The following is a 24,274-nucleotide window of genomic DNA, read 5'->3' as shown; positions in this document are numbered from 1 at the left end:
CCACCCTGCACCAAGGTCCCAGGCCCCTCCGCTGCGAGCCTGCTGCTGTTGAGCCAACAAAAGCAGCAGCGGAGAGGTGACGAGGCCTTCGCAGTTCCCCGCGGGAGGCAAAGAGAATCCGGGAGGAAGCTGAGTGAACTGCTCAACGAGTCGTGGGGACTGAATCGCCACCGGATGAGAACTTGCTCTCCGGGCTTCTGTGTCGGCAGCCTGGTCATGCCCGCTTTCCTTTTCCTGTCGCAGCATTGCACTGCACAGCCGCATAGCCTTCTGCAACTGATCCGACTGCGGAAGCTGCTGAACACGCACATTCTCTTTCGAGTGAAGCTCGTCAGGGGTCGCCTCTTTTTTGCCAACAAATGCGCTGCTACGTGTGCTGGTATCCCGGCAACTCGAGGGACTTCCGTCATTCACCGCCAACGACGGAATGGCCTGACGCGAAGAAGCCAGGCCCTCCAGCGGGGGACACGGACGAGCGGGGACACTAAGAGAGCGCCCCCGTCCCAGTTTACATGCCGCCTCGGAGACCTCATCCTCATGATTTTCCTCTCTGAGACAACTCCTTGCACCTCCTTCTGACCCGCTGCTGTGCTTCTCTGGCCCACTGGCACGTGCAAGAGACGGTGAGATCTGAGAGCCTGCAGTGTTCTCCGTAGTACAGCCTAACACGGAAGGGCTGTCACCATCTCCCCTACTGCTGCCCCAGTGTCCGGCTGCCTTATCTTTGTTTGCGCGCACTGACTCGCTCAGCGGCCGCGTGACGTCAACGGAAGTTCCTCCGAAACTATGGCCTGCTGCACCCTGACAGGCGAGCAAAGCCGACAGCAAAGAATCGTTTCGCGTGATTGAAGATTCAAGAGAACAAGAAAGTTCCTGTGCCGCAGATGGCCCTGGAAGGCGTTCCGAGGCAGCCGCGCTGTAAGGAGCAGTCGCGCTCCTGCCGCGGCTATTGTCCCCCCTCTCAGAAACGACATGCCCGGAGACAGGAAAGCCGCGGGAGACGTCAGGAGCGACCAGGTTGCAAAAAGCTCTCAGTCCAGCAACCTCCTCTGCCGTAGTTGCACCTAGGTTACTCTGGTCTCCGCACTTCGACGCGGAAGCCAAGCCTGCTGTACGTGCTAAGAATGAAACGGCTGCTTCTGCTTCGGAGAAGGGGCCCTGTGCATTGCTTGCTAACGGAAGGCACGCACCAACCTCTGCGTCACGCCAGATGGCCTCACTGGTTCGCTGGGCATTTGAAACGTTGCCGCCTACGCAGGGATACACACTCCCACTACCACGCACACTGTCGCCGACACATGAGGTCTGTGGGATAGACGGCCCCAGATGGGCTGAGTCAACGTTCCCCCCTTCGACGCCAGAAGACGGGGACGTCAACGCAGGCAGCAGGTTTTCAGACGCCTTCGGACTATCTTCGGCGGCCCCCGTTGTCACTCCAGATGAAACCATATCTGTCCCTATTCTGTTCAAAACGCGACGCTGCGGACCACTCAGTCTCGCGCTGCTTGAGTGGCTGCTCCTCCTTCGAGATCCAGCAGATGTAGCAGTATTTGGACTGCTGATGGTGGCAGCGGCAGCGAGTTCTGCATTTTTCTTCCGACAAAGCTTAGCGAGCTGCCAGGCATTCTCGAAACCATTCTTCTCGACGCTGAAACTCTTGAAAAAGCGCTGGCCTTCCCTCTTCCAGTGCGCAATCCAGCGCGGACACGTTGGGTCAAACTTCACACCGACAGTATGCGGAAGCTGACGCGCCCTTACAGCCAGATCCTCCCTCGCGTGCTTGCGCCGCTCATGCTGCTGCTGCCGTTGGTGAAGGTGCTGCAGATTCGCTTCTCGACCGTCTCTCAAAGCGGCAGCAGAGGGTTCTGGGCCGTCAATTTGCTCGTTTCGTTCTGATCGGGGACAACAGCAGCCCGCCGACGAAACCGTCGAGGCGCTACCGGCCGCGACTGTGAATCCGGCCCTGTCCGTGACGTCAGGTTTTCCAGATTTACCTAGACTCCTCAACGCATCTTCGTCCTGGGAAACCTTGTTCTTGTCCTCAGGGGGGTCGGGATCGGAAGTCCGGAGCCCCTGCGCTTCACATACACATATATCCTCAACGCTTCGCGCTGTCGCTTGGGCTTCGTCCCCAGCTTCACAACTTTTTTCCGGTACGGTCGGAGACGACTTCCTTCTGGTCGTACATGTTTCACAAGCGCTCCTATCCGCCGACGAGGCTGAGCTCGGAGTTGTTCTACGTCTTGTAAGACCCAGAGTCTGTGAAGAGCTCGGCCACTTGTCGCTTTCGGCGCTCGGGGGACTTGTCTTCGGTGACGTATCCCCACCCGACTGTCTACTGCCTTTTTCCGGAACTGAATCCGAAATACAAGTGATGTCCTGTTCAAGACCAATCGTATGACGCCGGCCGCTCTCTTCTAACGACCTACTACGAGTCTCGGTACCCGGCTCGAACCCTGCGAGACGGCCTGGCCGGCACGGTTCCGACAGACCCCGCCCGGATCGCGTCGCTTCGACCGAAGCCTCCGCATAACCCCCCCCGCCTTTGTGTTCCGGCGGGACAAGGCGCTGCTTTCCGCAACAGGCGCACAGAGACGGAAACCTGTCCCTTTCCTTCTCCTGACCCAACTCGCAGCATTCCTGCGAGACAGATTCAAGGCACCCGGTTGCTCTTTCAGAACCCGCCGAAGAGACATTTGATTGCGGTGCGGTCGGAGACGCTGGTCGCTCCTGCTGCCGCTCTTGCTCCTGTCTGTCGAAGTCCGCAAGGAAGTCTACAGCCGCCTGCCTCGCTGGTAAGAAGCCCATTTTGCGGACAGAAAAAGACTTACACAACCGCGTACGGCGTGTCTGCACGCGCACCACCCACATGAGAGTCTGGGTTGAGAACGTGAGACGATTGATACGCGGCAGCAAGCGGGCCAACCTTGCATACTCTGCCGCGCGTTGCTGATGCTGTGCCAGCAACGACCCTCTCCCTACAGAACCGGTGGAACCTGCTAGCAACGCCAACATTTCCTGATCTGAACTGGACCACGCATTGCTGCCAACTGGCAAACTTAGCTCACTCGCCAGACCAGCCCGTACCGCGTCACCACCGTCCGCGATCCCTAAAGCATTCGTCGCCCGAACAGTTGTCTTGTCGACGTCGACCCGCGCAAGACTGCGCGCTGGTTGATGAAGTGGGAGACCCGAGGGCGACAACAACGTCTGACGAAACACACCACTTGCGCTTTCACTCCTTTCTGTCCCCATCCCATTTGTATTCAAAAAGCCGCTGTTCACTTTCGCTCCTCCTGCTACGAGCGACAGTGCATTCAAAGCTGAAGCAATAGAGAGCGGACCGCCTGGAATGCCGTTATGAAAGTTTCCCTGTCCGGTCGTGTTGTGACATACCATGGATGACCTCGGGGATAAAGGGCCACAAACACGCGATAACGCCTTCATCTTCAAGGCATCTTGTTCCCCCTCTGTGCGCCTTCGCTTTGGACCTTGGGTATCATACTCTTTCTCTTGAAGTAGCATTCCCTTCCAACCTACGCAATCTGTCGAACCGTCTTCACCTTTCGAGCGATGCTCTCCGGCTTGATCTCTGACACCATTCCCTGTACCATTTGCGGTTCTGTCATCGTTTGCGCGCGGCTCCGCGGAATGCTCCCGCGCTTTCACACGTTTCAAGCTCCTAGCTCCTGAAACTGGGCTCTCGGCCAACTCGCACATGCCTCCGCCCTCTCGTTCAGCAGTAGCGGCTTCTGCAGCCTCAGCATTTTGCCGTAACGCTGTCATTTGCCCCAACAGAACCTGAAGTATCTCCTGCTGTTGCTGGTAGCTACGCAGCTGCTGTTGGAGTTCGCGCTCTCTACGCTGCAGTTCCTCCTTGGAAACCCCCGAAGCCAGCAAGTGCACAGCGGTGGGGCAAGGCTCCACTGTCGGCAACTGTAGCACAAGCATTGGCTGCGCTCGGTGCTGCTGATCCAACCGCCGATCTGACTGATGCGTGGTCGGCAGATCCCGAGTTCTCAGTCCACGCTCTAGAGTTGCAGAAACGTCAGCCGACGCATGCTGTCCCGCGGGCAAAGCACCCGCCAGTGCTCCTCCCTGGAGCAACGCAGGAACTCCTGCCGCCCCGCTGATCTCAGCCCCCTCGCTTGCGCTGCCCGAAGTGGAAGTTGTCGTTGTGCGAGACTGCATTACATCGGGCATGCCTGAACCTAAAACAGCTTCCACATAGTGCGTCTGCTCCTGTTCCTCCCTACCACCTTCCCTCTTTCCTTCAAGAGAGCGATGCGTCTCAGGCATCACCAGTGAATCGGCGGCTGAAGCCACTTCATTGCGCTTTTGGTGGGACCCCGTACAGACCTGCACATTACTCGGACTTGCCGGCCGTGAGCAAGCACGCAACAGCTGCTGGAGCTGCTGTTGCATTTGTAAGAGGAAGGCCGCCTGCTGGAACTGGTTGCCCACCTCCGCCGTGCCTGATTCAACAACCTCCTTGCTTGGTTGCCACTGATTCAAGAACCTATCCATCTCCTCTGCCTTTCGGATGCTCTGGCTAGGACAAATGGAAGGATCATGTGCAACAGGGTCAAGAGGGCGAAGTCCTGCACATGAGGGGGAGGGATCATTCCTCTTGCTGCATGTGTCAAAAGGATCTGCTGTGTCTAGGTGCCTGCTTGATTCCTGAAGTATACCCCCCTCTGCACCCATACTCCCGCTGATGGTCCTGTCTGACGGCGCTCTTTTTCCCTCCCGCTGTCCGCCAGCTGCGCGAGACAGCTGCACTCGATGTTCCTTCAGGTTGTCATTGCCTGCCACTTCGTCTCCTGCTACGGACTCTGTGATGCTGCAGTGAGGCAGGCCTGTGGTGGGCTTCTCGGGGTTGCTACTGGAGTCACACGAGTCTCCTTGCACGCAGTGCTCCGTATCTGACTCGCACGCAGAGCTACGCCCTCTAGTTCGCACTCTACGCGGTGGCTCCGTGACACGTTTTAAGGGCGTCTGGCCATTCAGTGTCTCTCGAGAGCGCAAGGATAGCGGATGCCGTCTCTCCTGTGACCCTGCGGCACCAACGCGCTTTGGAGACACGCTTGGAGGTTCGGACGCCGATATCGTTTCTGCTGTTGTAGCTGTCTCCGCGGACAGAGCGGCCTTCACAGTTATGCCTAGTGTAGTTGGCCTGGAACGGAAATTCTTGACGAGTGGCGAGGCGACGACGGCACTCCGGGGGGGCGTGCTTTGTGGGGACGACAGATCCTTGCAGGGAGCGGAAGCAGGCGAGTTTTCACTCCTGTCAGAGCCCGTACCATCACACTGGCTCGACAACACTCCAGCGACGGAAGAGAACTCGTCTTTAACTATCACACCGTCTGAAGAACACACCGTCCGGGCAGGAGCAACTAAACTTGTCGATGGTTCCACGTGTATACGCGGGAGGTTCGACAGGTCACGAAGTCTCCTTTGTGGGGTCAGCAGCTCTCCTGCCTGTTCTGTGTCGTGACTGCCTGGTGTTTCTTCCATCCAGGCCCTCGAGGGGTCGCCCTTCATGACTCTCGTCTTCGCTACTTCAGCCCAGAAAAAAGTTTAACGCAATATTTTCAACAGAGGCGAAGTCACTGGGAGTGGCAGACGGCGTCAAAGGTAGAGGTTTGACAGACACAATGCCGAAGAAGACCTTGGAACGACAGGGTCGGAAGCCGTTCCGTGGTCGATCATGTACGTGTGTGCGCTGTCGTGTGCACACTCTGGAAGGGAAGTAGTTGCTTGGAGGACCGTAACATCAGAGGAAGTAACTTGTTGCCTAGACGCAGGGGCAGAATAGGTATCTCAGGAGAAAGAACGCGGAGACAAGCTGGCAGAGTGCTGTTTCTCGGAGAGAACCTCCCGGGATGAGCCCCACACACATTACCTCCTACTGACGGACATTCGTGCCGCGGGCATCGGCGGAGACGGGGTGCGAGCCGAAACATGGTCAGGAGGGAGATCAATATGATACGCTGGAAGACTCTGTCGACTCCTTTGGCGGTAAATCTCGGCGCTGAAGTGAGCGCGGTGCCGTAGTGTCCTACTGTGGGTTCATCATCGAAAGGTTTCCACGGACTCCCCACTGTAGCAGGAGGAGTGCCTAGAGGGTTGACAGCTGGTGAGCACCGCACCGGGAACAAAAACGAGACGCAATCGTCGCAGGGGGGCCGTGGCGTTTCTTGCCCAGGAGACTCAACAAGAGAATCAGCAACACAGCACCGGCAGGCTCGCGAGAGGAAAGTACAGTCTAAACAGCGCCAAGTGTGGTTTCCGGCTCAGCAAGAGACACACGTCCAGCCAGAGGTTTCGCAGTTACATTCAACAAACAGGTAGAGTGCAACTCGATTCACGCAAAGTGATAGCGCCGAGTGTAGGCTGTCCGTTACGTCGTTGAACGAAAGTTGAGGAGCCGTGTCCCGTAGCGAGACCGTGGCACCAGGGCCGGGAAAAAAGGAAAGACGAGAGAGAGGAAGAATTCATTCTTTGGAAATGCAGACCAGCGTCAGAGTCAATGACACTTCTTTCAGTATAGGCGGTACGAGAAGTTGCCAGGTTGGCAGGACATGCCAGCGTGAACGAGGAGGCGAGTTACCGGAGACGCTGTTGCCTCGTCGAGTTGCGTTTTACAATTTAAAAAAAAAAAAAGGAAAGCTGCGCAGTTCTGGAATACACGGCACCCCAGTCGCGGAGTGGCATATCGCGACTGGCTGTCTCCAGCCGTGGCGGAGTGGCAACGGCGTCTAGCACCGGCGTGGAGCAGGTGGCTTGGATGCATGAGAGTGCTCAAAGAGGGAAAGACAGTTGGACGTCAACGGAACAATTAGTCACCGAACACCTACAGTTGTGAGAAACAAATGTATGTAAAGGAGGTGGAAATCGACAATCTGAAGAAAAACATAGGCGGCTCGACCTGCGTGCCATTGTGTCCAGACCGCCCCGGTGCCACGACTCTCTATAAGCAAGTCCCATATGTGGTGGTCGGCCGGCTCACAGAAACCGACGATGCCGAAGTCTGGAGCGCGTACTGGCCCGGGGCGGTTCTCGGTGGCATGATAGAACCTTGTGGAAACTAGAACTCGCTGACAGTTACGGCTATTTTCTACCGAGAGAAACAGCCAGATTAATACGCGCAGTATGGTCCTGAATAAAGTCTAGTGCTTTCAGATCGGCAAGTGAAGTCGAAACAGGCAGCTGGAGCGTGGTTGGGAAGCTGGGCCCACAGCACCGGGGCTGGGATGGCACCCCCCCCTTTAGGGGGGTTAGCAAGGCAAACCCTTGCCAGCACAGCTCGAAACGATACTGCCAAAGCTGTCCGGATAGGGCGATTATCACATCAGTACCCAGGCCTGTCTTTAGTAACCGGTCACTAGAAATCCTGCAGCACCGAGGCAGAGTTCCATTCTTTATCGAAAGAGAAGAGGCGTTACCCTAGAGACTCCGCGGTATGTTCCTTTGTCGTCCCGGCCCATGTCCCCCACGTCACCGCTGACGAGACGACACTTCCCCGGTGCGATTGCTCCACGGACGTCTTCCTGGAGGGTACACACCCGTAACCAGGTTCTTTTTGAGGTCCGCGGTGCTTCAGTCACCTCGTGAAACGCAACGGGAGCCGAACTGGTTAAGTTGGCTGTAGGACATGCCAGCAAAAATCTAGCCACGCTTTGAAGGCAATAGGGTGCGATCCGCTGCATTGTTGGTTGTTAACGTTCTTTGCAGGTGTGCGGCGAACCGTGTCGGGGAAACCTGCTTCCCTGGTTTGGAACTGGTCGACAGCAGACGAGCATCAGTACGCTGCCGTTAACCCGGCCGAGCACACCTCTTGATACCTCGGAGCAGCAGCGCACACCATTTTGGAAGAGGACCTGGGCAACTGCGTGCTGGATCGCCGGTGAATGACCGATGCGTGCCGGAGGTGTTCACAGATAGTTGATTGCACAACCGCAGCCTAAAACCGCCGAAGCTGCGTCCAGCTTCTGCTCCCTTGGGCCTGCTTTTCAGATTGCTCGCAGTATGTCCTTTAGAGCAGCGTGGCGCGGTCCGTTCAGTGGCGGCGGGAGTTGGAGCTGTGTTATCTCATATAATGAACGACGGACTCGAGATCCTTCGGTGGCTTTTATGGAGAGCGCGGGTCTCCATATAGTCGCGTCTCTGTGCGTATGTACACTGTTACCGTCTCCGTCAACGCTTTCGCTCACAAATGTGAAGCGCTTTTTGTCAGCTACCCACCACGCCTGTACACATTGATTCCTACCTCCTTACTCGCCGTGCCGGCTGAGTGCCCCCGGCACTCCACGACGGGATACATCTGCTGCGTCCGACGGGCAAGTCCGGCCACACCTCAATTTTTTTTTTTTCAACGGTAGTGGAATGCTGTCTTGCTCTTATCTATATCTGTGTTACACCATCGCTTGGGCGTACAAAGAACTCCACTCTGTAGGTGGGTAGGTCGGTACCTGTCGTGGGGTTGAGCAAGGAGAAGATCGCGCTCCGCCGTTGCCGTGTCAGTCTCTCAACTGCGCGGCAGTTGACCTTGGGAACACAAGCGCGCAGTGCGGATTGGGCCACTGGTGCGTAACCCCGGAGTACCTTTGACGATGAGTACAATCAGTCCACTGCTGCTGCGTGCGCGGAACAGCCCTACCCCCGTAGTAACGGGTCTCGCAAGGCATGCGGCGTCCCTGCCAAACAGCAGACAACTCGACACCCACAATGTGGCCCTGCCTTCCTCGGAGCAGTCGCGAACTCCGACGACGACGGGCATGGGCTTGGCGTTTGCGGACGCTGCGGCAGAGCACAGGGCGCATTCCAGGACTGCTGCGGAGAGTGCAACGACCGACCACGAGCATCGCCTTCAACTGCGACTCCGCGCTAACGGTCGACGCTGTCTGCAGTTGCGCCGCGTCAGCGACCCTCTTGTAAGGCATCTGTTTCGCGTTGCCGGCAACCCCTCATACAGGTGAGTGTCCAGGAACGCTGTGGCCACATATGCTGCCACCGCAAGCAGAGGCACGTTCAGATCTTTCGTGGTCTCTAGCTCGGTCTCCAAATGTGGTTCACAACCTGTATAGTTTACTCCTTCGATTTCCACGAATGTGCGCAGGTCGTCTACCCAGAGTGTCATCGTTAGTGGGGGGTCTCTTGTTAAGGACCTCAGAAAGTTCTTTCACTGTAAAAGACTCATCACTAGCCTCGGCCGGAGGAATCGGGCCAGTGAAAGACAAGCTGGACCACGTCGAGAACTGGAGGCACCAATGCAAGCCGGCAGGGACAGTTTCACCGAGAAGTCAGATGACCGGGTGTCTGTTGCACCAGCTGCTGAAATGCACTACGCTAGCGACCGTATTCTGAGAAAGGTACGACCCGTGTGGAGCAGCGAAAGTGGCAGTTGCAGGCAGTCCCCGGATCTCCTCGCGCACGGTAGCTGTTGGTGTTGGGCGCTGTGTGCGTGTTCAGCTAGCGGGCCTGCACTCCTACGATGGTGGCTGTGTGGCCGAAATGGCCCACCCTCCTCCGGCAAAAGATCTCGGTGATATCAGACTACTTCTTTGTCTGGGCCGGCCTCCGTGCTGCTACAATGAAGGCATTCAAGCTTTCCCTGCTAGAACCGCTAGAGACGGGGGCAGCCAAGCTGACCACATTGTTAGTGGACTGATAGGCACCCTGCTTCGGTCTGCAGCAGCCCTGCAGTGGCAAGGTGTGTGGCTGCTGCCGCAGTGCCCAGACGTGTTCAGTCCGCTGGCAATCAGGGCCTCACAGGTGCGTTCGCTTGTCCGACGCAGGTTGTCTTCGTGGCAGACCGTAGTTCGGCTATGCTCAGCACCGTTGTCCGACAAAGCGCGAGAGAACATTCGTTTTGCTTGGACGGGGCGGACGGTGAAACTGCTTTCGCTTAGCGGGGCCGCGGTCCGAACAGGATGACCGGGAAGCGGGTTGCATCGGAGGACACGGGTTCACGGCCGGACATCCAAAGCTGTACTCTGGGATGCACTCTACCGCCTTGTTGCCGGTGACATCTCGCATTGCCACAGGACTGCTGTCTCTTGCGCCGTGTTAGGGAGCTCTTTTCTGGATGCCTTACTGCCGAGGTACATGGGAAGAACTTCTCAAATTTAGTGCCGACCACAAACTCCTGGTCTGTGTACCACACGGTCGGGGCAGGTCAATAGAGTCGATCGAGATCGCCCCAGAAGAGTCCAAGGGAATCTGTCTTGTTATTGATGAGGACGCCTACCGAGCAGCAGGCGACGCAGTCCGCCATGGCAACCACGTGCAGCCAAAGTGTGGCCCGGTGGCAGCGAGTCTCGCGGCCGGGCGTCCGGCGGACGAGGATGTGGCCCTAGCACTAGCAGGGAGCCGACTTCCGGGCTTTTTTCGACCTGACCTTGTGGTGTCTCTACCGGGTGCCGGCGTGGAGGACGAGAAGCATGGGGGAATGGAAACTATGGCAATGATGCACCCTGTCTCTTGGAGCACCATAATGATGTATCAGCTGAAGCAGGTACATTTTCCGGACGTAGCCTCTTCCGCTTTCGTCTTTTCTCTCCCTAACAAGGGAAGCAGCTCTGGCAGGTGACGATGTAGAGGAGCGGCTCTTCACGTACCACCAGATGACGCCAGTCGCATGTGGCACCGCCGGGCCCGGTGGAGACTGGCGACCGGACACCTGGGCAGCCGTCACTTCGCCGCGGTTCATCGGGGCAGTCCAGTGGCGCAATGGAAGACAGCCGCAGTGCTGCGCGAGTGTTTTTAGAGCGCTGGTCTCAATCGTAGAGACTGACAGCGTGTTTGCTGTCGGAGCGCTCACCGATCTAACTCGGCTGCAGCGAAGTCAGTGTGAGTGAGCTGAATGTTTCACCGTCTAACTTGTCGCCATTCCCGAGAGCTAACAGATTGAATGTTTTTTCCGTCATGGACCAGGGTGACTATCGTTTTACAGGTAGCGTTTGCTATGCACTGGTCCGAACATACTGTTGCGTGCTCTTCACAAGGCAATGCCCGCGAGATGAAGACAGCGCGCCAGCGCAGGGACTCACGGCAGGAAGGAAACACGGGCTAGAAGTCTCATATCCTGAGCGCAGTTGGACAGTCCGGCAAGCGACCGCGCGTACAGGGCTGAAGGGAGTTGCAGGGGTCGCCGGCCGCTGAGCCCGCCGAACAGAAGCTGTCGTCGCCTTACCGATAATAGCCCGCGCAAGGAAGGCAATAAGGTTGACGCGCCTGAAGTAACACGGTTAGGCTCGTGTAGTGCCTGCAATAAATGTAAGCTTACTTGACTGCCACAATAAAGAGTATCTCCAGAAGCATTCCGGCCAACGCAGCGTAGTATACCTTGCCCCACTGGCGAGCGGATCCCACCGCCGGCATCGAGGCTACAATAGCAAAGGCGACAAGGACAACCTGGTAGCACAGCTCCGCAATTACCAAGGTCAGCCTGAATGGCGCGGCCCAAGGTTGACTCCCGAGCAGGCGGTGTCCAGAAAGTCACTGGCGCGTACCATGCTGCTGGAGTCTCCGTAACAAAAAGTGCGACCATCGAGCGGAAACTCCCCTCGTAGAAAGGCGCTAGCATCGCCAGTATTAGACAAAACTCGGATATCACAGCGAAGCTTAGTGCAACCATGCACTGAGGTGCGAGTCTACAAACGAGACCACTGCGCGACACGCGGGGTGAGTGGCTAACCATGGTCACATTCCGGCAGTAAACGTCGTCGACCTGTTCGATTGTTGGCAGCCTGCTGGGTAGGCTCCTCAAGAGTAAGCCTGGAGCGAGGAAATAGTTGGTGGAGTGCTCCTCATCGGTGAAGTGGCGGGTAGGCTGATGGGGAGTGCTGGGTTTGTAGCCGCTGGGAAATCCTGTTGCCGGGTGAAAATAAAAAGAGCACACTGCCAGTGGAAGGACGCCTTACCCATCGTGTCTACCCCAGTGGGGTTCTGCACGAAGACAGGCAACAGCGCGGGCCTCTTGGCCTGCTCTGGCTTGTGGGGCTGTTTACCGGGAAAAAGCACAGGCATTTTGGAGCTAGCTACTCGATGACCGTGAGCTTATCTTTACGGCCAAGGCGTAGGAGCTCCCGGCACTCAGCTCAGAAGCCAGACAGCCTCCCCGAGGTGTTACCAGAGTGTACAGACACAGGACGAGCTCGCCTAACGAGTACAAACTGCAGGTGCGTCCCGCTTTGCCCATCCTGCAGCTACGGTGCTGAGCCCAACACATCCAGAATCAGTTGCGCACTGCACCGGATGACAGGTTTGGCTCATGAATTCACTCCCCCCTAGTGTCGCCCGCTTTCTACCCCGTTCACGTTCGCCTTGGCCGGTACTGGTCAGCTCTGGCTCTCATTTCAGAGGTGCTAGCAAACCCCGTGGCCCTAGCGTCGACACTACCGACTGCGCTCGGCAACCAGTTTGTCTCTCTGCTTCACGAACCGCCCTTGTCGGCAAAGAACGTTTCTGCTCCGAGGTGTGAATCCCACCTGGCGCCTCGTGTCGTGGGTCCGAGAAGCTTTTTTGGTTTGACCTGCTCCACTTCGCAGTTGACTGCCTGACAGTTGAGCCTCATACTGGATCTAGCGCTTCCGTGTGATTCGTGCAACTGCATATCGCCCACTGTGCGTGTGGAGATTCAACCAGCCGCCGTAAGCCCCTGTGAGAGTGACCCTGAAACCGGTACATGGTGGGCCGCGGACTCGTTTTATCGTTGGAAGTGGATGAAGGAGGGATGCTTGAAGGGCTTTCTGCAGCACACGCATGCCAGCTGAGAGTGAGACATGCTACTCTACAGGCCACGGCTATTTCCTGCATGCGCACATGCAACTCAAACCAGGCAGCAGGAGCCCGTGACAGTCTTCGGGGAGGACAGTGTCCTGATCCCTGCTGAAGCCTTTGCCTGCTGTAGCAAATGCATTTCTTCTTTGTCTAAGCGGAGCCACATCTTGAGGTGGCGGACAGCGCCCCGCCGTCCACTTGGCACCCTGCTAGGTTATCCGAAGACGAGGGCGGCCCAGTGAAGCTCTGCTGCGCTCATGTGGAAGAGTCCTTCGAGATTGAGTCCAGTTAGACCCAGGCCTGCATGTTTCTGAAACTCACTCAATCCAGTGTCCTGCTGTGGCTTTCTCTCGCGTAGTTAGCAACGCTGCTCAAGTGTTCCGTCCTGAGAGAATGGATAGATCGCCACCCGCGGAGGACGATTTGACAAACGAAGAGGGCTGGGAGGATCCCCTCCTGCCCCAGCCCGCTCTTCCATTGCCAGCAAACTCCACCTCTGGACCCGTGGCGAGCACGCTGGAAATTGTGCGGGCCGCGACCACTGCGGTGGCGGTCTGCGAAGACATCGATTCCAGCGCGGACCTTCTTCAACCGCTTGCTGAGGCTTATCTGCTCGCTGTCCGGAACGAGGCGAGGCAGCTACCTAACGTAGCATGTTCTACAGGGAAGAGGAGAATTGGGAGTGTCCGGGGTCAAGCGGAAGCTGCTCACGGCAAACGAGCGGGTGCCGGCCAGTTAACCTCCAGTGGACAGGACCTAGGCTCGCCACGTAGTAGAGAAGCGCGACGACAGGAAGAGCGCGTGGAGAGTGCCGCACCGCCTAAGGGGTTGTCCACCCCAGATTTCTGCCGCACTCGTGAAGGCAAAGCTGGGGAGAACTGCAGAAGTGGTTCACACGTGGGCCCTAGTGCTGCCGGGATTGTGGGTCTCTCGAATTTCAAATCTGAGGTGACTTCCGCTGTCGGCGATGGGGGAGGGGAGGGAGAGACTGAAAAAGCTGAAACATCACCATGGGCTTCTTTCCCAGACTCTCTCCGAGGTGTGACGCAACCAGAGGCGGATGGGGTGGCACGTGATCCTTGGACTCGCCTTGCGCGTTCCGGGAAAGAACCAACGGCAGGTCCATTTGAGCAGGAAGAGCCTGGAGTCGACTTCGCTCCTCAGGCTGACTCAGATGAGGTCATCACACGGGTCGCACCGTACATGCAAAGGCTGCTGGTCATAGAGCGAAAGAGACGGGCCGCTCTCTCTTCTGGACAGGCTCCCGGGAGACAGTGGTCCGCCAGTATCTTATCAGAATTTACTGGCCTACGCCAAGCAGTAGAAGCCCAAAGTGATTCAGACTGTCAAGTAACCCTCCCTGCGTCTTCAGGAGATTGCAGATTGTGGAGCATAGACGAGTGGTCACTGTACTGTCGCTGCCATCCGCCCTCTTTCGACATTTTAAAGGCCTGTGATACAGTTGCACTGTGTCGACTCCTGACTCTCCTGGTGGAAGACATACAAAGCCAGCAGCGATCTATTGCCGGTAACTCGAAAGCCGGGCATTGCCCAGGAGAAGTGACAACACCGGGCGAGGTGCAGAAAGGTACACCATGCTCGTGCTGCCGTGATCCGGCAAGTCACGTGACATTACAGCAGGCTTGCTGGCTTTTCGGCTTGTTGCTTTACTTGGATGAACTCCAGGTAGGAACTGACTCGCCAGCAGGAGCGTGCAGAGTGAACGTTAGGGGCATTCGTTGGCTGGTTGTACCACCACGGGATACAAGGACCCGAAAAAACCCCCGTCGGCTTCTGATTACCTTTCGATGACTCCACTGCCATGTAATGCTTACGGCCGTCGCTGTGATCAGGACAGCTGTGCACGCCTGCTGGGTGCAGACGCGACCCTAGAGCGTTCAGCATTCGTACACAGGTGGGTCAGGAAGAAGGTGATGGAGCTGGTTGAATTGTAGTCTCCCTTGGGGCTTTTGTGTCCTGCTTTCCTACTCTGGACTCGATTCTGCTGCAGGCAATGGATGCTGACGTGGCCTTCTGCCTTCAAACGTTAAGGAGACAGTGCGAACAGGCTCGGGAAGCCCTAGGGCACGCGAGGCGCACTCAAAATGATAACTGCGAAAGCATGGCTTGCTCGTCCGCGCAAACGACCCACTGTGCAGAGAGGACAAAAGCCGACGAGGGAAAACACGAGTGCACAGAACTGCTCCTCGCGGCTATGAATCTCCTGATAGTCATAACAGATGAATTTTTCAAGCAGAAATAGGCGTTCCCGAGTTCGGATGTTGATCCTGTTCTTGATGTTCGGCGGAGCTCGCGGAGTGTAGCACAGCCACCGTTGGGCGGGCACGAGTTGCAAAGCCATCTTGGACACGCTCCAGGCTGTATTCTGGTAGGGTGCCTACGCTTAACAAAGTCGAGTTCGGAAGTCCCCGCCTGGGAAAAAGCTGCAACAAGGAAAGACGGCCCGTAGCTGGCGAGACGGCTGGCACCAGGTAGCCGGCAAGTGTTCGTTTATCTTTATGGAGTCCAGCCTGCGGGCGCGTGGTTTAGGTAGCACGAGGACCCGCGATAGGGTAGCCTGCGAAGAAGCCACGCTTATGAATCTTGGATGGTTTCGGCCGACAGTGACGTGGAAGACCGGGTAACTCCACGCGTCAAGCGCCTTTTTTTCGAGTGATCCTCGCAGATGAGATCAATCGCCTGCGCTCTTCAGCCGTGTTCTTGATTTTTAGAGCACCCGCACTCACAAGCTGCACCAAAGTATTTTCACACGATTACAGCATACCTCATGGGGATGGTGAAGTATACCGACAGCGGAGTCCGAAAAGTGAGCTCACTGGGAAACAGCTGCACCTGTGCGAATATCATAGGGTGTACCTCCGGTGAGTTCGAAATCGCCTCCTTCCGAAGTAGCACTCACCTCTTGCCTGTCCTCAGGAGGTGGAACCTCACTTCTGAGACCATGCCCGAGATACACTTGGAAGGGCCGCGCTATGCGGTTTTCTGGATCAGTTATAAACTCATTCAAGTGTGCTGTCCATCCCGCCATTCGTGGAATAGCGAACAGCAGAGGAAAAAACTCCACTGGGAACCCCATAGCCTTGTAGATGATTCCGCTGTAAAAGTCGACGTTCGGGTATAGTCGGCGCGACGTGAAGTACGGGTCCTGCACGGATATACAAAATGAGAAGCACGTTTCCTAGGTCCGATCTCATCACTCTCTACTGAACACGGGATTATTGATAGCTTTCTGGCTTCAAGGAAAAAAAAATGGTTTTCGCCACAGACGATGCTCGAGCAACGGCAAGCGAGCACAGATGTGTGAGCCTTATTCGAATTCCCTCAGCTGACCTTCATAGCAACGCGCTCGAGTTCTCGGGCAATCGCGATAAGAGGCGAGTCCCCCACGATTTTGAAGACCAGCTCTGCCACCTGCCGGATGATGTTTGCGCGAGGGTCATAACTCTTGTAGACGCGGTGTCCGAAGCCCATGAGCTTTTCCTGAAAGGAGGATGTTCACTCACCAAAGGAAGACGTCAGTCCGGACGGAAATGGACTTCCTAACTTCTTATACCATGTGAAACCCTGTCCACACTGTCACACTCACCTTTCTGTTCTTGACTCTTGCGATGAAGTCAGGTACGGCATCTAAGGTTTGAATGCGCTCAAGCATGCGCACAACCGCTTCGTTCGCGCCCTGAAGCAACGAGACGCGTCGCCGGAAAGTGGAACATACAATTGTCAGGCGTACCTTTCCGGACTGCAGCAGACAGACTCCGGCCGAACAAGTTCGGTCGGAACTTACCCCGTGTCGGGGTCCATAAAGAGCACCTGTGGCGGCGGCCACGCACGTATAAATGTCGGCGTTCGAAGAGGCCACGTGCCGGGCAGCAGCTGTGCTGCAGTTGAGCTCGTGGTCCGCATGGAGTACAAACAGAATATCGAGTGCCTGGAGTCACACGGCACGACAGCAGAGACCCTCGAGCCACGTTACCACACGGGAGGCGTGTGGACCCAATAAGCTTGCCAGCTCGACAACACCACTGATGACCCTCGATCACACAGAGGAATGAAACAGACTGGTGTATGGCCTATCACTGTCTGCCGCAGCCGCTACATAGGGCGATCATACTCCCTGAACGCACTTCTCCTTTTTCGCTACGAGAGAGTCGATGCAGCGACATGCTGGCAAGCAAGCAAGCAAAGAGCGAGCATACGCACATGCCCTTTGACCTAACCTTCGCAAGGACGGGATGTGGCGAAGATACGGAGTTTCCTCTCTTGTCTACCATCGCCATGAAACTAGCGGTGAAGCCCAGTTCTCCCTCAGGGGCCACTAGTTGAAGGCCTTGGCGGTGCCTGCAAGAGTAGCAGTTGAACAAGAACGGGAGTGGGCTCGGAGTGCCTCCTCCAAATGCGATTTGTCCGAGTTGTGACCTGACAACGAGTACCTCTGAATATTCGCCGCGATTGTAGGTGTCATGGCAAGAGCTTGCAGAAGGTGCCTGTTTCGCAATTCCGCCTCCTTGTAAACTGTTTGTCCGGCAATACAAGGATTTGCTTCTGGAAACATTGTTCCCGCGGCAGCTAAACAAGCCATCAACATTCCCATCGGGTGGGCGTCAGGTCGGAAAGTCCTGATCAGACCTGAAATTACCCCACAAAGAACAGCGCAGCAAACCTAGAATCCCTTGGTGTGCAGAGGGATCCAGAGGCATGGCAACTTAGCCCGGGGTTACGAGTGGCAGCCGGGGTGTGCGAGTTCTCGATCGGAGGAAAGACGACGGAAAGTAACAAACCTCTATTTAACGCTTACTTCTCAACCCGCTTGGGATGTCTGCCAGCCTTCTTAATGTCGCGGAGTATTCACTCAACTGAGATGCAGTGGGAAGCTCTCCGTACATGAGCAGGAACGCGCACTCTTCGAAAGATACCTTTTCTGCCAGGGTTTCAATGGGATATCCTCGATACCTGAATGGAAGGGAATGGAAACCATGCAGCTCATCTTGCTCAATCCCAGCAACATATGTCTCCCTGAACATCGGAGTTGGAGTACGCGCCACGCATAAAAAGTTCTCACCACAAAATTCCCTTTACACCGTCAATGTAGGTGATGCGAGAGGCGCACACGCAGGTGTTCGTCTGACCGGGGTCGTAAATGCGCAGCGGTGGACCACCTGGGACCCGAACTTTCTCGAAATCCTTGGCGCGGACGGTATCATTTTCTATCGCAAGGCTGTACTCATTCCCTACGCAAGCCGGACAGACCACACATGTCGAGAAGGAGACAGACGGTGAATGTTGGTTCAGTTGAGAAATACTAGAGAGTATCAACTCAAAGAGCGCGAAGGCTTCTAGCATTTTACTTCAGATAAAACAACCAAGGCCTGCCCTATCGTTGTCGGGTCCAGGCCACCCTCCGGGCGCGCCGGACACATCGGCAACTACCATTATACCTGTCCTTTCATCAAAAACAGTCAGGACATTCTTTGGGACCCTTGTCTCGGCAGTTTTCTCTTTCTCCTGACCGTGAGGACCATGGCCTCCGGTCGTCGCTGAAGAGCGGAGATGGCCGTTTATTACGCCCAGCCGGTTCATCGCGAAAAGGCAGGCTGGTAAGAGAGCGGATGTCAAGTTTTCCTTGTCTTAGGAGCAGACGAAAGCTGACCGGCTGCCAAAACGCGGCTCATATTCGGGATACGTAGCGAGGGAGACCGAACACAAAAAGCTTTGTACGGAATGGGTGGATGAGGGAAATCTCCCGAAGTCGGAAGACCACTCGCGCGGGAAAATGCGCGGGTGACAGACCAGAAGCTACACACGCGCCAGCCATGCAGTTCCCAAGTCGATGTCAACAGTCCCTCGACTCAGATTTTGGCTCGGCCAATAGGGGATTTTTGGGCATCAGGCAAGTGGAGTGGGTGTGGTGGGATCGATCTGCGAGGCGGCACTCGAGCGGCACTGTTCACAAAATCGCTACTCTAGTAAGGTGCTGCGGGAGAAGCCTCGCCGCGTTCAGATAACGCTCTTGAGCGTAGCATCACTCTCTAGCTTAGTGGCGTTTCTATTTCACTACTGGGCCTTCTGCTTTTGCCAGGTTGTTCTCACCTCAGTTCCTGATGGACAGTGCTCTGTTTCACACCAGCCCAAACAGCAGCCATAGACGGCCTACTATGTGAGTCATTCGACTCCAGTCCTGGCCACGCCACACCCGTCGTCTAGCCCATCTGCTTCGGTAGCAGCAGAAAGTCGACCAACTTTTTCAGCTAGTCAGAGCCTCGTACTACACTTCCACTGTGAGTCGTACGGCTGCTGCCTGGGTGTAGATCCACCGGCACGGATTCGGACTGCGCGACAGCGCTCCAGTCAGGCAAAACATCAAAAGAGGCAGAAACACTGACCACACCCATAATCTCCTGCGAGCTGCTTTGCATGAACGACAATGCAGGAGTCCGTTCCACAAAGCTTGGAGGATTTGAGTCAGATGCTCAGCAGCATCCAGGGAGCGACGGACAGTGCCAGTGCTCCCTCCAGCCTTGGGGTGAGACCTCTCGGACGAAGCGCTGCTGCGGGCCATGAGGTTTACGACCGCTGTCGGCACGTAAGCGAAAACGTCAGGAAAGAACATAGCCCGCCTCTATTCGTTTGTGCAGGCGGGCGCCGATGCCTCTCCACAACGGTATCCCGACTGTGGATACAGCCAGCCCGGGGCACTGAAACTCGCCATAGGCGCTCGGCAGGAACAGGAGATCTGCGAAGAAGATGAAACGGCATGTTCTACCCAGACTTTTGAGCCCCGTAGCCAGCTTTCCTTTCGGCAGTGGGCAGACATGCCAGCAGAGCAAGAGACCTCGGAACTAATGATGAATCTGCGCACCCGCCTGCAGTCCCAGAGAGCCGACTTCTTCCCGAGCTCTCAGATGAGCCAAGAGTGGATGATCCCCTGCGAGAGCCCGTCATCTTCGCAGCCACGCTGCCGGGAACAGCGACTTGCGTCAACTCAGGGAACACATCACCTGATGCTGTCGCCAACCTTTCTGCCGCGCTCCGCTCAGGGTGCTTCCCAGCACTCCGACAGTGCCACAGGGTGGTTTTGCGTCCAGCAGGATGGGCCCACAGATTTTCCTCGGGGGCCGCCGCCAGCCTCTGCCCCCCAATCAAATCTGCAGGAAGGGCTCACCACGACCGTCGCGTACCCCAGACCGTTTCGCTTCAAAGGGTTGCCGTCCCACAGAGCACCGGAGCAGCCTTCCGAGGTTAGACCGGAACTGGAAACGTCAAATGTACCCTACTTCCGGCCTCGACACGATGCCTTTGGGACTCACGGACGAAAGAGCACTGACCCATTCCTGCCAGGAGTGAGTAGGGCATGCGCAGACAGCTCACTGTGTTCGCCGATTCACGGGCGAAACACTGCAGGAAAAGGCAAGCTCTCCGGAGCCCGACAAAACCTCTCCACCTGCAGCCGGACTGGGCTCCGACCGCGACGGGTAACGCGGAGGTATATGTGGCGGCTATATGACTGCGATCCTGTAATGTTACCGCAGATTTTCAGGAGCTCTTCGGAAACTCGCTTTGCCGGAGAAAAAGAGCGCCAGTGGTCCACATGCGCGGCTCTTCCATTGTGAGGATATGTTTGCTGCCGTGAGAAAAGAACAGCAGTGTACACGGAGGTTCGATCTCCTTCAGGTCCCCTGTGTCCCAACATAAAGCCTTTCAAAGCAAAATCGCGGCTGCTTACGCATATGCGGTCCAAGAGATGCCTAGCAAAGCAGCGGCAAGCTTTGAGATGGGGCACGGCTCCGTTAGGCAGTCCGACGTGGGCAGGGGTGCCGGCTGGCAGCCCGACTCCGAGGAGTATTCCTGCACGTTCAGAATTTGCCACTGATATGCAAGGACATCACGATGACTGTAGCTCGACCATTCCGGCGGAAGAGCCACGTCTTTACTCGCAGGGCGCTTCGCGACGTACTCTGTCAGCGACCAGGCCGGCTGGGGAATTCTTCTCCAGAGGGAGTAGTGAGCTAGGGTCCGTGTTCGAGAAAAAAAGGCTGAATACATACCAGGGTGCAGTGCCCGGTGAGACACTGGGTCGTCCGCCTCCCAGCATCGGCACTTCAGCCCGACGAACTCAAGCTGGCGTCGAACAGACGGTCTGCAACGTGTTCGGCGTTAGCGGCGTGGGTGACGGACTAAAGAGATATGCTTCTATCCCTGTTGGAAAGTCGTGTGCCTCCGATGAGGTCATGAGTACCGCAACGAGCAGTTTACCAGCCAAGGGCGCTTCTCCTGCAGGAGGCTACGCATCGGAGATGCGCACCGACGAACAGGAAGTACTCCACCTCTTAGAACAAGAACCACTACGAGAGCGTTTGCAGCTTATTCTGAAGTTCCGCGCCGAGCTGACCACCCACGCTGGTGCTCTGCTTCCCCATCTGCATGACGCAGAGTTCGTGATGCAACTGCTCTACGCTGACGGCCACAGTCCAGACGGCCAGTACCAGCCGAGTCGGTTGTCCAAGCCAAGAAGTGGGGACGGAATTCGAGTTCGCCGTACTCCGTGCCCAATTGAGATGGCGGTCCAAGCGTTCCCAGGGAGGCCTTGCTCAGAAGATGCGGCAACTGCAGCAGGGGACGAAAATCGTCTCCGGTCGGAGATAGGGACCGATGCCTCCAGCCCGCCGACGGACGAACGTTTTCCCGTCACGACTCCATCCGCGTGCTCGGCCAGCGACCTTGACGGCGACAGCTCTCCTGCCCCGCGCCTGTCTCCTTCCTCGTGGCAAGAACACCTGCTTGTTGAGGCCGCCATAAGTGCTGGAACGCGCGATGAGGAACGTTCTCAGCGTCCTGTAGTAGGCTCCTTTGGTACTGTGTGCTTGCCGGAGTCACTTTGCATCCGACCCTACAGGAGGGGTCAGGTGCTCAATGCGTCGCGCAAGCAGGAGGAGAGCAGACCAACGTCTTTTCTTCTTCTTCTCCTCAGGGGGGCGGCACTTTGTTCACCAGCCGGGACAACGATTGCATAAGTAGCACCGGGGCCGTCAAGGTCTTAACCCCACCGAGGAGCGCCAGTCTGCTCGCCTTGCGGTCGGTCGTAGCCTCGCCGGAGCGACTGGACAACGTGCCGGGAACGTCCTTACAAACATGTAAGCAAACAACCCGAGATTCTGCTCGTGTGTTATGTAGGCGACGTGTCCAGCGGGAGAGGTTCTTTATTCTCCTCAGACTACTCCAGAGAAACTCCAGAGCCCGGAATGCTCTCGGACACCGCAGATACACCGGTCTCACCCTCGGCTCCCGAAGCCAGAAGCTGCCGCACCGGCGTACAAGCGTAAAGCTGTCGAGGTAACTCCGCCATAATCAATGTGTGTGCACGCGCCCGTGAATACACGAAGCTCCGTCCGTCGCCAGATTGACCTGATCGACCCCAAGAGCCTCCTTGAGGCCGCGGGACGTAGAAAGAGGGCACCAACTGAATCCGTGGGCTCCAGACGAAGGTCAGCGCGGACGAGGATAAAGGAGGAGTCGCAGGAGGTACGGTCTCTCTCGCGGATGTCCTCGGGGGTGCGTATGGCCTCGCTGGCGCGCTTATCAGGTGCTGAAAAGAATCGCGGCTGTTGCGCCAGCTACGTTGCTGGGCCGGAGATTCATGTTAACCAGCAAGAAAACGCGTAGGTTTTAAAAGTACAAAACTGCTTCAAAGGGAAATTCAGCAAAAGTCTGTGCAGACCTTTCTTACGCGTGCGAGGTCAAAGGCTACAACCCTCTTCTAAAATGTCACTCTGTGCTCTTCGATGATGGGAGACTAGAAAATGTCCAGCTCCACAGGGCGACTATAAGCGCTATTTCTTGAGCAGCTAATCCACTTTGTGAAGTGTGTGAGGAGCGTCGGAAGTCAGCAGTGAAGCCTCCAGTTTCACTCCCTTCGAAGACGGCAGAGAAACAGATGGTCGCCTCCGGTCCCGTTCTCGGGTGCACGAGCCAAACCGTCATGCTTCACCATAGGACCTGCCCTGTCGCCTCTGTCGTAGATTCAAGCTTTAATCCCTGCTTTGTAGTACTAAGTCCGCCTCGCCTGGTCAAACCTTTCTTTCCTCTCGTCCATCACGGTAGATGCACAATTCTCGAAGATCTTCGTTGTTCGAGCCGGCCTCGGGTGTGCGTCTAGACTACCTGTCAGACCGGAAGATGAACTGATCCCGAGTGCTGCCACCCTGGCTTGAAACATCACGGAGTGCTCCACGGAGCTGCCAATAGCGTGTTAGTTGCTGGGAGGCTGTTCTCACTTGCACTCCCTATACAGACTCGGTCCGGATGGTGCCTGACTATTTCAGACACAACCCCCCGGGTTTCCACGGAGAAGACGAGGACCTACCACCCAATGAATGCGGAGTGAAAACCCTTTATATGCCGAAGTATCTCCACTCCCAACCGGAGTGCCACTGCAGCGACTCGTCTGCCCCGGCTGGCCAGCCGCTACCGCGCCTGTGCTATTCCGCAGCCGGTATACGAGCCGCTCACTAGTAAACGAAACTGTGTGGGTCTCTTGACGTGAAAAACAAAGAAAGATGCGGTTACACTAGGGCTCGCCGTGAGCCGGGTTGCCACTCGCATGTGTTTGGCAGCGTTCTACAACGGAATGAGACTCGACTTACAGAGATGTGCCTGTTTGCGTGTGATGATTACGGGAGTGTAGGGCAAGGAAGGATATACGTGTCATCAGGTAGGTACGTCTTCGGAGCTGTACTACTAGTAGGAAAGGCGAGAAGGAAGCTCACACTACTGTGGCATGCGCTAGTGTAAAGGGAAGCATTTGTTCTTCTTGGCGTCTGCGGCTTCACCAAGCATGGTTTCTCGCCCCAGTCTTCGAAGAGGAGACGACAAAATCACGGAGTCCAACAGACCGGAAAGATCGCAGGTGTTAACCAACCGCAGCAGGCTCGTACACCAATGTAGTCGGCGGTGTCTCTAGGTTCTGACTTTTTCTTATTCATACTCATCGTAGCACCTACCTCTAGAACAAGTATGGACATGAGAAAGCTGTCGTCATCGTGAAAGCGGATGGGTTGAGAGAGTGGAGAAACAAAGCTGAGGGAGTTGCAAGTGTCGACGAACCACAATATCCCTCAAACTGACTCCCCCTATCTGAATGTGAAGACGGGGAGAAAACTACGCAACTACGCCCCTCTGACCACACTTCTCTCCAAGGCGCAGAAAAAAGAAGACATGCTTTTACGTTGCCGTATGCGTTATAGTGACTACAGTGTTGGAGTGGAACAAAAGCTGAATCTGGTCTGCGGGGCTCGAACCGCCCAGAGCCACGTTCTCGAAAGAACGCGACTAAGATGAATTTTCTTATTTTGAGAGACTGAAGAAACGTAGATGAGAACAAGACAGACAGCTCAACAAGAAGCCGATGGTCTATCTGTAGTTATCCTGTGTTCGATAGGAATGCATGCGCACAGCAGCAGAAAACCAACCAACA

General features: G+C 56.2%; 4 protein-coding genes across 4 annotated transcripts in view; 2 read left to right on the top strand and 2 right to left on the bottom strand.

Annotated features, from left to right (window-relative positions):
- CSUI_000651 (ap2 domain transcription factor ap2viia-6) overlaps nt 1-7,159 on the bottom strand; it is a 9,630-nt gene extending 2,471 nt beyond the window's left edge. The window contains exon 1 of the mRNA XM_068060882.1: nt 1-7,159. This exon is cut by the window's left edge and continues 2,471 nt beyond it. Within this exon, the coding sequence (XP_067927136.1) occupies nt 1-5,544 (5,544 nt within the window). The 5' untranslated portion in view covers nt 5,545-7,159.
- CSUI_000650 (family rna methyltransferase) lies at nt 7,091-11,019 on the top strand. Its single transcript, XM_068060881.1, has 4 exons — nt 7,091-8,977; nt 9,122-9,374; nt 9,475-9,777; nt 10,076-11,019. The coding sequence occupies exons 1-4, from the start codon at nt 8,616-8,618 to the stop codon at nt 10,592-10,594; spliced, it is 1,437 nt and encodes a 478-aa protein (XP_067927135.1). The 5' UTR covers nt 7,091-8,615; the 3' UTR covers nt 10,595-11,019.
- Nucleotides 11,020-12,898: 1,879 nt separating this feature from the next.
- On the top strand, nt 12,899-15,430 carry CSUI_000649 (uncharacterized protein). Its single transcript, XM_068060880.1, has 2 exons — nt 12,899-14,472; nt 14,798-15,430. Exons 1-2 carry the CDS (start codon nt 13,180-13,182, stop codon nt 15,047-15,049), a joined length of 1,545 nt encoding a protein of 514 aa, XP_067927134.1. The 5' UTR covers nt 12,899-13,179; the 3' UTR covers nt 15,050-15,430.
- A 10-nt stretch (nt 15,431-15,440) lies between these two features.
- CSUI_000648 (citrate synthase) lies at nt 15,441-18,431 on the bottom strand (the record flags this gene model as incomplete). Its single annotated transcript, XM_068060879.1, has 10 exons — nt 18,243-18,431; nt 17,867-18,035; nt 17,603-17,757; nt 17,238-17,433; nt 17,025-17,145; nt 16,592-16,735; nt 16,394-16,483; nt 16,138-16,287; nt 15,707-15,952; nt 15,441-15,536 (listed from the first exon to the last, which is right to left on the bottom strand). The coding sequence occupies exons 1-10, from the start codon at nt 18,382-18,384 to the stop codon at nt 15,441-15,443; spliced, it is 1,509 nt and encodes a 502-aa protein (XP_067927133.1). The 5' UTR covers nt 18,385-18,431.
- Between the last annotated feature and the right edge of the window lie 5,843 nt (nt 18,432-24,274).

Source organism: Cystoisospora suis, assembly GCF_002600585.1.
Source record: "Cystoisospora suis strain Wien I chromosome Unknown contig_257, whole genome shotgun sequence".
Classification (NCBI taxonomy): domain Eukaryota; phylum Apicomplexa; class Conoidasida; order Eucoccidiorida; family Sarcocystidae; genus Cystoisospora; species Cystoisospora suis.
The sequence above is the reverse complement of the archived record's forward strand: the minus strand, read 5'-3'. Positions and strand labels throughout refer to the sequence as shown.

Excerpts from the sequence above, each read along its gene's own strand:
- CSUI_000650 (XM_068060881.1), top strand. The coding sequence starts at position 8,616 with ATGAGTACAATCAGTCCACTGCTGCTGCGTGCGCGGAACAGCCCTACC. Across the intron at positions 8,978-9,121 it reads GCCGGCAACCCCTCATACAG|GTCGTCTACCCAGAGTGTCA; the intron begins GTGAGTGTCCAG and ends GAATGTGCGCAG. Across the intron at positions 9,375-9,474 it reads GCGACCGTATTCTGAGAAAG|CTAGCGGGCCTGCACTCCTA; the intron begins GTACGACCCGTG and ends GTGCGTGTTCAG.
- CSUI_000649 (XM_068060880.1), top strand. The coding sequence starts at position 13,180 with ATGGATAGATCGCCACCCGCGGAGGACGATTTGACAAACGAAGAGGGC. Across the intron at positions 14,473-14,797 it reads TTTACTTGGATGAACTCCAG|GCAATGGATGCTGACGTGGC; the intron begins GTAGGAACTGAC and ends ATTCTGCTGCAG.